The sequence below is a fragment of the Neodiprion lecontei genome, chromosome 4 (genome assembly GCF_021901455.1).
Source record: "Neodiprion lecontei isolate iyNeoLeco1 chromosome 4, iyNeoLeco1.1, whole genome shotgun sequence".
NCBI classification, from domain to species: Eukaryota; Metazoa; Arthropoda; class Insecta; order Hymenoptera; family Diprionidae; genus Neodiprion; species Neodiprion lecontei.
In genome coordinates this window covers 25,106,605-25,121,723 of record NC_060263.1, presented here as the reverse complement: position 1 = coordinate 25,121,723, position 15,119 = coordinate 25,106,605, and the positions used below count along the sequence as shown (strand labels likewise).

Here is a 15,119-nt window from a genome sequence, read left to right as displayed (position 1 = left end):
CCACGGGGGGGATTTCGTTTTAACCGAACGGTTTAGTAGCCACCGGACCGGCCTGGCATCCAACAATATGTCAGAGAGAACCCCCCACTACTCGGTGCGCTCAGCGAGGTCACTGAACTCTACTTCTAGCGACGATAGCCGAAACCCCCTCAGCTCCCCCACCTCGGCGATCCGAAGCCACGAACTTGCCCGAGTCCCTAGCGCGCGCTTTACGTCAGCGTCGCGACGCGCCGCCTCCGTCGATACAGACGGAAACTTACTTGCCCCTGCGCCCCCGCGGCCGCTCCTCATCGCGCTGCGCTATGGCCTAGCTCATCGACTAGATGTTATTTTAGAAAAAGAAATTCACTCGCCGTCGCACAGCAACATTTTTCGTACCGAATGTTGTAAACGAATCGCGGAGGTGTCGAGAGACGAAAAAAAATTTCGTACCGAAACGAACGAACTCTCTTTTCGTCGTTTTCCTGTTTTACCGTTTCGGTTCATTCTTTCTTATGCGAAATGAACGTTCTCTTTGTACACATGTAGGACATTCCGTACCTGTATTACGACTTCAACATATGCTATTCGTTATTTCGCAGTACGTACTAGTAATAACATTTTACGGACTGTCGCAAATCGACAACGTGGGATAATTATCAAATTTCTTTTTAATCACTGGAAATTTATTAAATTATCTTTCGGTAAATTGACTGAAGTCTATTGATAAGTATTTTGAGTATCCAGATTCTTCGTTTCATTGTTTTCCAACAGATGATGCATGGGATAAGTTCTTGGGAAAAAAGTTAACATTCTATAACACCGTCATTTATCTCTATTGCCATGTGACTTGCGTGCGTTCATTTGTACTTTGAGTACCTCAACGAAAGCCTTGCGTGTCGCGTTCAATTGCCTCGTGTGCAGATTGTGCAACATTTTTTTGCGGAGAGTATTTTTTTTCTATTACGACAGACGAGTTCGTAGCTTGCACTTATACGAAACGGCGAAGAAACGCCGCATTTCAAGTCTGGCTCACGCAAATGTATACCAATTAAGCCACTTGCCGGTTGAAGGAAATTTTCAATCGAAGAAGGTAATAGTCGTTATAGGGATGTTTGTAGAATTACAAAATTATAAGGGGCTGTCAGAAAATTCTAAACGTAATACAAATGAGATGACGGAGTTACGTGATTAACGAACGGTTCCATTTCTATATTAACCATTGGCTTTTTTTGTGTGTTTTTTTCCTGATGTTATTACCGCGTACATAAACTGTTAGAAAAATTGAGCGTAGGTAAATCTAGACTAAGATTTGGTGTCAGTCCGACACTATTTAATAAAACCAACATTATTTCTGACAGTGATAGCCCTTATAATTGTACCAAATCCCAATTCAAGTCCTCTGATTTGTTCGCCTTGAAATGTAACGTACAGAATTTTATTCGGTTACACGGCCTGTCGCTGCTTTCTTACGATCCACGTGATGCGTAACATACGGTGGTGACGCCACGAGTTTATGCCGCGAAGCTGGGTCCATCCGTGCACGTGCCTCGTATGCTAGTGGAGAAAGAATAACGCAACGACGACGAAAAGAAGAAGAAGGAGAAAGAGAAAGAGAGGGAGCGAGAGAGAGGGAACGAGGTGCAAACAATGCTGTTGATAAGCTTCTACGAGGCGAACGCGACGCAAACAACGCGCATCAAGTGCGTCGTCGATTCATAGAACAATACGTAGCGTGAAACCGCATAGAACTTTGAACGTAGATGAAGGGGGTGCTCTGGTCGATTTCGACATTGTCGTATATATCTCCTATTATCGAAATCCGCGTGTTTCAAAGACGGAAAAGAGTTCGAAAGCTCCATTCTATGCGAAATTCTGAACAAAAATACTCCAACAGATTTTCATTGGAAGCAGATATAATGAAATGTCACGAATACTACGAATTTATTATTACCATTTCGTAAAATCTATGCTATTTCTTTATTTTTGCATCAAATGAATATGAGTCGGAGTGTTTTTGTTCAGAATTGCGTACAGAATGGGGCTGTTGAGTCCTTTTTCACCTTTGAGACACGTGGACTTCGATACTTTAGGATATATACGTCAACGTCGAAATCGACTAGAACACCCCCTTAATAAGCTATAAAAATTCACGTCCATGGGCAAATAATTTTAAGGCAAGCACCTCGCACACGACATACGGGTATTTAGGAGACTGTTAGACTCATCTCACTTATCGACTTCGTCTTCGTCTTCTACTTTTTAGGCCAGTCGTGCGCTTGCTGTTTTTAGCAACAGTCCAACAATTTCCCTCCGCTACTTTCTTATCGTGATTTTCTATATACGTACATATGTATAGACAACGAGGCATGGCTAGACTCAATCTTTATTAGTCTCCGAGGAATTGCCTCGCGGACTTAACCGTGTAGGCAGTTCGAGAGGCACAATCGAAAGATAAGATCACAAGGAGAAAGAGCGAGTAGGGGGGGAGGGAGATAAACAGTGTAGTTTTTTTTTTCTTTTTTAGTAGACTTATTTCAGTTTATCAGTAAAAGCGTTTTAATATACCGCGATGCCGAGTGTTTGCGCAATCGGATTTGCTTTTTTTTTAAATTTTTTTTTTTCCCCATGTTCGTTTTTTCCTTTGATCATTGATCCCGGCAGTTATACGTGTGTATGAAATATATCTATCATCACTTTCGCCGCGAATACCGTTGAATTTCATTTCTTTTTCGTCCTTCATTGCCTCCGTCCGCACATACGCACAAGGTGAGTAAAACGTATCTGTTGTGCTGGATAACACGGTATAATATACCTACGCCACATATGCATGTTATTTTTATTGTTGCCATGTTGTATGTATATAAGGTGTATCTCTCTGACCCGAAGGGCAAACGCGACAGTTGACAGATGAGAAGAAAACGGGAGGCTGCGATCAATCCCGTTAATGGCGAAACGGAGGAGAGAAGGATAATAAAAAAGAAATAAAAAAAAAAAAAATAAATAAGAAAAGGAAACAGGGGTGAGATGAAAAATAAAAGAGGATGCAAGAATGAGAGGAAAACCACCCGAAGCAGTGAACATGGATAGCCGCCTTCTTGATCCGCACGCTCAACTTGTGCAACGTAATGCAATGCGCGACGCTCACCTACGTTACCTACGCCAGCCTAGTCCTAGGACACGTTACCAACGTTAGAAGCTTCTACGTTACCCACGCACTGGCCGGGGTCTGTTTAATGGAGAAACCGGCTCCTATCTCATTGTCAGTTTTAACTGGCACGACAAGCCGATTCTCAAACTGCAGTTCCTCCAAGCCTTCAAACCTGTATGTTTAGTGTAGTCCACTTTTTCGGTCAAACGATGTTGTAACATCAATTAATCGTTTTGTCAACGTCAAATTAAAACCACTGATTATAAAAGCGTTTTCGATGCCACTGCGAATTTCAAGATTGATAATCTGGTTTGGAGAGTATGATTTTGGAAACCCCTGAGAATTAGACTAAATAGAATTTGTCCAGTGTTTTGTCTCCGATGAATTACCCCTCGTTCAGACTTCAAGGTGCTTCCGTCCCCCTTCGACACTCCAAAGTTAAGTATACAATTGTACACAGAGATGCTCGAGGAGGGACACATTGGATTTTCGGACTCGTCTTCAATTAATTTTACTTCTCAATGCCTCTCGTCTCAAATTCGTTCCTTACTTTAGAACACTTTCTCATTCGCAGGGTTTTCGTTGCAGTACATTACAAGGGATTTGTACGAATTCGCAAAAAACACGTTGAACGTGTTTGGTTATGTTTGAATGTATAATTAAAAAGATAAAAAAAAAACCTATGCCGCGTGATCGGAAAAAAAAGTTGATTAAAAAAAACCTTATCATACCAGTCTAGAAATTTTAGGAGGACGCATGAAAAAATGCCTGATAGTTAGCAGAATGACCCGTACGTTGTATATCCCCGCAATAAATATGGTACAAAAATTGAATATGTTCTCGAATTTTGGTTACTGCGTTATGATCGAACAAGTTTTTCTCTCTTTTCCTCTTTCTTTCTCCACGTCTCTCTCGGTCGTATTGCAACTCTCTAACAAACTGCGCAAGCGCGTCTGGTGGGTGTTATTTTATCACATGTAACATACACGCATGACAAACAAAGTAGACGAATGGCAGAATATTTTTGCACGATGTCGCACAACGCGGAATGTTTCCATCATTATACATTACAATACCCATACTTACTATTTGTATAATGACTTCACAATTTTTAATACCGCATTCAACAATTCTGCGGGAGAATCTACACATGCACATATACGGCTATTGTTAAATTTTTTTCACACTCTAAAAACGCGACGATTCCTAAATTCAAACTTCCGTTTTCAATAGTTTTTTTTTTACGCACGCATCATGCTTTTAAAAATTCGCCTGCGACTTGTAATTTCCTCTTGAACCGTTCGTGCGTCGGAAAGTATAAGTACGAAGGTAAGCTAAAGGTAATTTGGTCAAGCTGCGGTGTATGACTAAATAGCTTTAGTCGATAAACGGAAAGCAGCATATCACAATGCGAGAATAGCAGCGCATTAACAAAATTTCAATAAAACTGCGCAAATGAGCGTTCAATCTTCATTAAGAGTACGGCCTTCAACGCGTGACTTGTCTAATGTGTTAAGCAACGGTATTTCACTAACAATAAAGGGATCTCTCTCCATCCAATTGTGCATATACATGCGTACTTTGGTACCAGGGTAAGCACACAGGTATTATACCTACCCATTACTTGCGTTCTGGCACAAATTACGGAATTCGACCGTTACTCACAGCCATGATATTCTCATTATTATACGTATAATTTACGCTCATGCGCTCATAAACCGCGTGGATACAGAGCCCGAGGGAGTCCCGAGGGTATTTTTTCTTTTCAATTATTTTTTTCTCTCCATCCATCTACGGAGCAAATCTGTCAGGACGTGCCGAGTTTTGCTCAACCGCAACAGTCCGGCTACAAGGTAAGCTTTACGTATGTTACATGTGTGCAAGTAGGTATTGTGTAGCTCATTGCACGATCGCAGTCACGAAGAGGCGCGCTTAACCGAAACCCCGTCTACGCTGCTGCATCCTTCCTTAGGCGTTATTATAACTCATTTATTAACGCCTCAGTTCAGGATACAGCCTTCGCAGCCCGTAAGTTGAGGAGTTTTCTATCTCCACCCTTCTTTCTTTCTTTCTTTCTTTCTTTCTTTCTGTATTGTTTTACGTTCTCGTTCTCTTACAATTAGCACGAAGAACAAAAATCACGACAAAGAAAAAAAATACCGCGTACGGACACGTGGTTAAAACGGTGCTCGTTAAAGAGAGAAAAAAAAAAAATAAATAAATAAAGCGAAGATATGAAAACGCTAAATGAATGTCGAACGGTGTTTATTTTTTCTTCCCCAAGTCGAAACTTTTCGCCGTCGGAACGACGTCGGGTGAAGCCGACGCTCCGGTTGAGGCTATACTTTCTCTGGCAGCCACATCGCGTCACCCGCACGGTTCGTCCGTCTCCCTCTAAAGCCCAGCCGGTTCCCAATGCGCGTCCTTGTCTCCCGTTTAACAGCTAGCCGCCTATCTCTCTCTTTCTCGTTCATTGCATAACCGCGCACGGGGTTGCCAACCTGCGACACGTAACGCTCTAAAAATAACACTAGAAATAAATAAATTTTGCACCGCGATGCACTCGCTTCACCCCCCCGCCCCTTCCTTGTTGTGGAAATATTTAACCAAGTTATTTCATGTATACTCGCGCATGTATTATGCAGATTATCCGTACCTTACACTTGTTTTTCCATGATTTTGTTGGAACGGTGTAATTACGTTGTCCGATGAACACGCCGATTGGCGATAAAAAAACAACGAACGATTCGGTGGATTTCGGAACGCGATTCGCATTCGAATGCTGATCTTGTCTACGACGACTGGATCCTCGTGTTCCGCGGCGCGATCGAGCAACACTTGGAAGCCCTTACGGCTTGTATTGTTGTGTAAAAAATAAAACAGATGGAGCTAACGTCGCGTCGTTGTAAATCACCAGCTGCTCTTATCCTTGTATACTCGGAGCGGTTTCGGCGACCGCGAGCGCGAGTGTTGAAAACGAAAGAGACGAAAAAGAGTTCTCGAGGGACTACATGGCTCGAAATTCTCGTGTTACATGGGGTTCGTCTGTGTCGATTCGGCGCAGCTCTCGTTACAACTGATTTTCATGTATGCTAACGGCTGATCTAACCTCAAACTACCGCAATTCCGTATAAGCTGAAACTCTTTTATATACGCAAAATTTAAGGAATAGCGGAAATTTAACCAAAAATAAATTGAGAAAATTCATTATCTTCAGTTTGTAAAGATCAACAAAACCGATTCAATCAAGTACCTACTCTGATAAAAAATCTAAACATATGTATTATAATAATTTTCACCAAAATTCTTCATCTCTTTGAATTTTGGTCCGTCATTCTCGACTTTGCAGCTTGCTATCAGATTGTTAATCAGTGCCTCAGGAACTCCCGAAGGAGAATGTTCGTCTCAAAATGGGATTGCTGTAATTTCTTAGGCCCGAATCTATGGATATCTAGAGCTTTGTCTTTACGCTACAACATCGTAACTTCTCTGCAGGTTATCAGTAACATTCGTGTGTAGTTTAACCTGATGTGAACGTGTAGTTACGTACCACTACCCCGACACGTATGCACATAGATAATGGTGTATGTGAAGATTGACCTGTTTTGCTGGTTGTTTTTTGAGATGTAATAATGGATCGCATGAGGCTGAGGAAAGATGGAAAGCGGATTGCACCGTTTCTCTGAGCAAGACTAAAAGATTTGGACACCATAATAGGAATAACAGTTATACACTGTATATATATATATACATGTACGCGACCGACGGACAATAAGATGTAAGTTCCTTGTCCGGTACATTCACACACGGTTGGGACTTTATCGTGTATGCCTGCTTGCGGTACATATGATATGCATTCGGTATGTATGAAACGAAAGAAGGGAGAAAGAAAAACGAGGGAAAAGAAACTAAGATGGGAGTAGGAATGAGAATAAAACTGAAACGAAACGGAACGACATGAAATGGAGTTGAATGAAATGAAACGAAACGAATGAGACCCGTGTCAAAGGTACAAAAGAGACCGAAGGTACAATGGACACGTTAAACACGCACCGTTTACAAAGGGAACGAACCCAAGACACACCAGCTACCGACTATACGATGTTATCTTGTGTTGCAGTAATTAAAAACGTTACGTAAACAAACAACTTTTGATTGCTGATAAATAGTAACGTTACATATACATGTAATGTGTTCCCCATGTCTTCCCGATTACGAGCGACTCGTATTACGACCTTACAGCGTACGCCAGCATATTATAGAAGTGAATTATACAAGTGACGTTCACGATGCGTGCGTGCAGATGTAATTATAATAAATGTATTACTTGTAAATGTAAAATAAAACGGAAGAAAATTTATTTGTAAAATTAACCACGTATACCAACTTTGATTAAATATTTCGATAATGGCGGATGTGTTAGAATAATTGCGTTTCGTATTGACCATGAACTATACATATCTGTACATGATAATCATATTCCTCTTCACTTTTATATGTTCACTGTGCGTAGATCGTGGCTTTAGGCCTCTAAGCTTATCTGATCAAACTCCACAGATCCTTTATACTCACCAGCTTACTGCTACTGACCTTCGTCAGTGGATTTAATAGAAACGGGCATCTCACCTGAAACAAACAGAAGAATGCTTGATTAACTTCTGTTTTATGCTTACGATTGTAAAAAATAGATAACAATTTTTCCCAGCGTGGGTGATGTTTGGAAAATTTCACGCAATAATTACTGCGCCGTTTGCAGGGTAAAAACATTCTGAAACGACGATGTGAATTCAGGTGTATACTTGATACATGTATATTGTGGAACAATAAATATAGAATGCAAATTTCTTTTAGTTATTCTTGCATGGTGTAAGGTGCGAATTACAAGGTGTATGTACGTCGCGCTCTAAGCGCGTGTGTAGAAAACAAATAAGGCCTGCAACGGGTCTGCAGGTATTTATACATGCGACGCGACATCCGTGACCCACCGCGTCGATTCATGCGAGGATCTTTACGGCCAGAGCATGCTGCGGCCCTAAATAGCAGCTCATTGATCGAGGTAAAGGGGCGAGTTGTCGTCAGCACCAAAAGCGAGAAAGGAAGCAGAAACGCGTATTTGAGAAAATGGTATACGGACCAGGGCTGCTGCGCAGAAGATCGCGAATGTCGGCCGAGAAGAAGGGTAGATCACACAGTCGCTCGATTGTGTGTCGAGCAAAACGAAGACGAGAATGGAGGGTACGGTTCCGTTAAGAAAGCTCCGGTGTGGCAACGGTCTTACGACATTGGCGAAGAAGATGCGGTATAAACTATCGTACGAATGTCCGATCGATGCCAAGATCGCGAGGCATTTGAAAAGATTTTCGAATCAGGGCCGTCCCTCCGCGAATAGCCGATGCGCGATCCGAACCCGGGCCTTTTTGGCTTTCGCTTAATGTCGGTCCCGTTTTACGAATCGGGGTGCGATCGTTGTGCGCTCTCCTAGCTCACAGACGTCAAACGTTCGGCGGTTGAGCGGGAAAAAAGAGGCCCTGTGTAACGTAACGCAACGCAACGCAACGCAACGCAACGTAACGTAACGTAACGCGACGATAAAGTTCAATTGTGGAAAGGCAACATTTTTCCGGCGCTCGATACGCAGAGAGGCGGGTAACGTGCGGCAGGCATCGCCGTCGGCAGGTTAGTAACTTCGCCGGTGAACGACCGGGGAGCCGGGTGAGCATGCGCAGCAGCACAGCTGACCCAGATTCGGAGCGTGATTGGCGCTCGGACGATTCCGGCGGTGTTCGGCTCGACTCGGTCGGCACGGGTGTCTCGCGGCTGACCCACATCGCGGAGCGAATCGCACTTCGGCAACAGACCGCTCTTGGCGGGCGACGCGTCAGGTATGCGCGTGGCGTGGCGGCCTCACGCGGTACGAGCTTAACCCTCGCAATTAGTATGGCCGTGTGCGTTTCTACCTAGAAAGGTATGATTCTCACGCTGCGCGAGGAATTTGATTAAGGAACCCTCTCAGAGAGACGATTCTCAATTTCGATGCATCTGCGCTAAACCCTTGCGGCTCACCGCCAACCTTTGTACGCGATTCCGATTTCCTCGCCCATTGATCTCTCTCAAGGAGAATTATAATCCTTGTTCGAGCTTGAGGGATGTTTTTCACATAGCAGGGTTCGTACGCACAGGGAAAACCTGGAAAACCGGGAAAACTCAGGGAGTTTCTTACAGCAGGGAAAAGTCAGGGAAAAGTCGGGGAATTTCGAAAATAAGACCGGAATTTTAAGTTCCTTGAAGAAATGAACTCGTTCTTACACATAAATTACTTGATATCAAACCTCCTTTCGTTTCTTTCTTACTGAAAATCGCTGGCTGTTGTTTGTAAATTAGTAGTCGGACAGTATATTAATTACTAGGTAACATTGAATGTTATTAGTATTGATATGCAAAAAAATTGGCATTAATCAGCGTCATATTTCTTGGAAGGTTACTGAGAAAAATCCTATTTCCAGGCTGGAACGTCTGGAATAGTCTGGGAATTTCGGGTTCCAAAAAGCGTACGAACCCTGCATAGGTATACATTTGTCGTAACTTCTACACCGGATATCGATATCAATTTTTTAAGATAAGCTCTCTAGTTTCACTGATTATTAAAAATATATAAGTGATCTTTGTCGACTCATCATGTTTTGGAACTACGATTATTATAATTGAATTTAGTCGTATCATTGGAACACTTATTTTATGTGAGAAACGTACAAGATTCCGGAGAGATATAGATTATATGACTGAAAAGCCTTTTCTAGATATTTGATAATCGTAAGAAAACAATAACATTAAATTCCTTTACAAACTGTGTCCGAATCGATCTTGCTTTCGTCGATTTCATCCTTCGTTCTGACAATTGCAACGGAAGAATATCTGACATCGACACTTGAAATTGAACAAAGCAAAATCCATTTGAATCTATAACGCTTCGCCGTCGCATTGATTTATCGTCTCATGAGAAATATATGGTTTCTGGGGTCAAACATGACCCAGTCCGACCGCGAAGGGTTAAAAAAATCCCACTGTTGTTTTAAGCACTTTTTGTATTTGCTTGGGCGTATGCAGAGGATAATTGTTTTCTGACAAGGTGAGTCAGCTTTACGATTTGATCCAATCGGATCTGATCGACGATAGGCTTGAAATCCTATGATACGACATCGGAAAGATTTCGTCGGCGGAATGAGCGATGTGTACACGAACGATTCGGCGCAGAGTTGGATACTACATGCACAACGTCAGGCTCGAAAGCTCCGTCTGAATTCCTTCTGGTCAATTTTAACCGTTTCCTCCCTTTCTATATTTGTACCAGCTGTTCTGTTTCTGTCCTACACACCCAGCGACGACTGACTTAGCCACTTCGTTTCGGGTCACTTAGTAAATGGAAGGTAAACAAATATGTGAAAAATAAAAATAGCGGTATAATAAAGAAGAAAATTCACGTGCGAATTCGTAGGTTTTTTGTTTGTTTTCTTTTTTTTTAAAACTTTTTTACACAGAACTTAGCACCGTTTCGTAGACGCCGGTTCCACAGCCATGACCTATGAGCTTACTGCGGCGATAGTCGGTGGTCAGTACCCCAAGTGTATTATACCCAGCACTCATTCTCGGCGGTCAGAGTTGTCAGTGGTCAGTGGTCAGTGATTAGTAATTTCTTGTGTCACAGACACGCTTGCGAGTCGATCGGGTTGTACTGCTTATCCGCAGTATCCGGATGATCGATTCATTTCAACTTTTCCGAATACATCTCCGTGTAAGTGGACCGATCCTCAAACTTAACCGGGCCCGTTTCTCGTGTTGAAAATTTCTATCTGGCAGTAGTTTGGATACGTCATAGTCGCAGTACACCGAGATGTGAACATCCTCCAATTCTTAGGCCTTTCGGCGTTACCGTCTATGAGAAACAAGTTTATCAATTTTACCGTTCTTTCGAGTCCTAGCATCTACTTTCGAATTTTCAGCACTTCCTGAAGTCGGAAACGAAATTTTATGACCTTCGTGGAAAAAGTCTGATCAGAATCGTAACAAGTCTTGCAACTCTTCGAAAGTCAAACGCAAATTCAAACATGACGCGTAGGATGACGGAGCGCGGAGGTTTCCTCTTCGTACGTATCTCATCCGCCTTTGGTGTCCGGTGTATTTTCCTTTTCAAAAAATACTCGGAAACGAAGTTTCGCGTGTAGCGAAGTTATAATTGGGTCAGCTCAACGGATTTGCGGTTTGAGTCGAAGGTAAAATCGGGGACGAAAGCGCGTAAGCTGACCGCAATGAACGAAATAGCGCGTCATCGAGGGTTTTCTGATGATTGTATATTTGATTTCGCAGGGATAACCTACAGATATAACGGTGTCGTGTATCTCACGGAGTAATTTCTGGTTCCAGAAACTGAGATCCTTCTCCAGTCGCGGTGAGGCCTGAATTCTTAACTTCATCGGATCGGGTTTGTATACGTATACGTATACAGAGTATATTATATACAGTCGTATAATGCGGGGAGACGTTGGAGATCTTAACTCTACGTGCAGAAACTAATTTCGGCGAAGTGTGTTTCGCCTGCTTTTTCACAGCTGCTGGCGTGAATTATACGCTTTGATACAACTTTGCTTGGGCTCGTTTCATTTCTGCCCCCAGCACGAGGATCCGTCGATCCGTCGATCACGAGGACGTAACGCAGAGCTCTGTTTTTATGCCATTCCAGAACATCAACCTGCAGGTGAGGAGATGTCGGAAAGTTCCCGATGCATGAGACGCATTTCCATTCCAAGATTTGACAATTTTGGATCGGTTGAATTGTGTTAGGACAAAATTTTCAACCATTTTCATATACTGTTCCAAATATTTTTCCAAACACTTAATTTTAGGATATAATTAATTTCGGAGGCTAAGAGGATGCAACAGTTTTGATAGGTCGGGCGGCGTTGGATTTGCGATTTCTATTGAAATTTGTTTGGAGTTGACGCAATCTGATTAAAATCTTGTTTTATGCGGATTCGTTTTGACCGCAACGTTTCCTACACGTAATCTCTAACCACATTACGTTGTAACGAGTAGCTACATGTTCGCCAAACACCATATACATGCAACAAAAAACATAACTCGACGGTGTTGCACCGTGTGTCGAGTTTCGCAATAAACCATCGTCGGATCGGTAGTTTTTCAATTTTACATCCATGATTTGATGTGAAAGAAAAATTCCCAATATACCAGGTTGACAATAAGAAACAAAGCTGAGTCCACTAGCAGGTTATAATCGCGTTACAATCGTAACGCATAAGATATTGCAATACGCAACTATAAGACGATAGCAATGAAAGGTCATATTGTTTAATACCACGAGTAAAGTTGTATAAATATGATTTGAAGCAAGCCGCAAAAAGCCGTAAATGCATTTAGGTGAGAAGTTTCAGAATGGTATTTTTCCATTAGTCGGAAATAATGCAGTCTTTTTCTCAATGTAATTTTTACAGACAGTAAAATTTTTATCATAATTATCATTCCTTGATTAGGAAATCGAATTAATTATAAAATGATCGTACTATCATGTACAAGCATTAAAAGGATTCACAACCGAATAATATTTTTACAAATTCGAAAGTTGAGGTACAACGGTTGCCTGGTGAATAATCACTGACGGAAAACTCTGCTCAATCTTTATGCAAAATTCGAACTACTAAGATTAAAAATCAAAGAATCTCTAAATGTGGATCGGTTCCCGCTTATAGTCGTGACGCGATAGTTGTTGTATTAAACAGTATCGTTCGTGGCAAAAAGGTTATCTCGTGACGCGAGAAGATTGTAAACAATACCTCATGAGACAACATTACGTTAATAAGGCGGATGCAAAGAAAGTATACACAAGGAAATAAACAGGGTACCGTACTCGATTACCTGTCGTCACCAGAAAAAGTATAAATTAATTCATAAACAATGTATCAGGTGACGAAACTTTTGCTGAAATACAACACAAGCACTTGAAAAATTTCAATGAACGAACAGTATTCACCACGCGAATTCTATAGAATAGTTCATTGATTGGACCTGCAAGCGAGATTATCTCGAGTTTGACTGCCAAATTAGCAACTACTGCCAATTGGCTAAACGAAAGTAAAAAACATTGCCCATCGGATGTGGCAGAAGTCTCGGCCAAAAACTGTTTCTCTCAATTTCCTTTCTCCTCGGGTGAGGTTAACTGACAAGACGTGTAAATTTGCCAACGCAAAGTTGCCAACGGTACGGGACAAGATTTGAGCCTGTTCATGCGGGCATCGTGCTTTCTAAATTTCTCCGCGCATGCACACAACGCTGTTTTTAAGTTGGTTGGCTCGAAACGTAGGCAGCTAACAATCGCGATTCAAAACGACAGTAGGCTGTGAGCAAACACGGTGATTATTGTAATTAAAAACCGCTTTTGCGGTCCTGGGAGAAAAAATTTATCGAGCCAGTAAAGACTCGGCCCTGCTATATTCTTGAAGTAACGGTCTTATTTATATTATCTCCTTCAAATGATCCTGAATCCTTTCGAAATATCACGCTCGAAGTGGTGTTCCAAAATTCCACCAAGAATCACATTCAGGTGTGCTTCCATTGGCTTTGGCTGACTTATGAGAGACGATTTGAAACAACATTCATTTTTCGTAATACAAGTAAATACTATATTAAACCAAAGTTCAGATGTCGGTGCTTCATTTCCAAGTAATTGTAAATGGTAAAAAAAATATCTGGTAGATTTGTTCGATTTCACTCTACGATTGCGCATTTCATCCAAAAGACTATTTTCTACAAATTAACTGCAAGTCTTTTTTTTTATAATACACCGGCATCCTTGAATACTAATTTTACAACATTGGACCGATATTGATCACGATCAATAAATGGCAGTATTAAATTGACTACGAGAAGAAATGAAAATATGTTTCAGTGACTTTGTACAAAATATCATTTTGAATAAAATGAGTAATTTCAGGCTTGAATCGAACGAATCTACTAAATTTTAAAAAAATTCTTACGCGATTTGAAACGAAGCATATATGTATAAGCTTTGGTTATCGAATCCCAGTACCTATCTCCTGTTCTGGCACAATAATTTCGCAATAAAATTAATAAATAATAGGTATCGATTTTCGATCAACCCGCAACTCCTCTTCAACCGGACGCCGAGAAATTCGGTTTCGCGACAATTTCTCGATGAATTTCTGCACGTCTCAAGTATCGGACAATTAGCAGGCACTTAGGAGGAGAGACCCTTGCATCGCGAGATGCTCGTTGAACGCATATCCGACCCGACAGACATAGGTATTAGGTATACAAGCGTTATTTTTAATTCGTTTCTCCGGTCCAGCCGGGCTGCTGGTGCGGTTCGCCGGCTTCTTCTGCTAGCTCCTGCACTGTTTACCGCTTCTTCTGCGCTCCGTTTCTCCTCCATCTATCTCTCTCGGTTTCCAAAAATACATCAACAGATTTTACGGCTCGTTCGCACACCCTACCGCATGCCAATGCAACGTTGTAAAACACTCATTGCACTGGGAATCTGTCGAAGTTTGAATCACCCTCGCAGGCTTGCAGCAGAGACGCATTTACGGACACGAAGATCCAGGCAATTCCGATCGACTGTGTAGACACGAGTCGTCGTCTCAGCTACCAGAATATGTTTGTTTTACATTTTGCTGCAGGGACAAGCACTACTACGATCTTCGGAACATATTCGGAACCAGGCAAGTTGAGGTGCTCGAAGGAAAAGGGACTCGACTGACTTTTATCTCTTTCATGGAGATAAGACTCTAAAACGTTGATGACTTTTACTGAAAATTTTCATTTACTCAAAATAAAATTCTTCACAACGCAGATGTAACGGACATTTACTGTTTACTTGTCCAGTTTTTTCAATCGTGCATCGATTTTCCTTCAAGGCATTGAATCATTAGCCGGTAATTTAATCATCACCCGAGTCCGTTAA

General features: G+C 41.8%; 1 protein-coding gene across 8 annotated transcripts in view; it reads right to left on the bottom strand.

Annotated features, from left to right (window-relative positions):
* The window catches only part of LOC107223862 (probable nuclear hormone receptor HR3), a 197,581-nt gene that overhangs the window by 38,930 nt on the left and 143,532 nt on the right, over positions 1-15,119 (bottom strand). Inside the window, exon 14 of one of the 8 annotated variants that reach the window (XM_046737809.1) lies at positions 7,631-7,756. The exons of the other annotated variants lie outside the window; for them this stretch is intronic. Within the exon in view, the coding sequence (XP_046593765.1) occupies positions 7,753-7,756 (4 nt within the window). The 3' untranslated portion in view covers positions 7,631-7,752. Of the gene's footprint in view, positions 1-7,630; positions 7,757-15,119 lie in introns of those variants that run through there. 8 annotated transcript variants of the gene reach the window in all.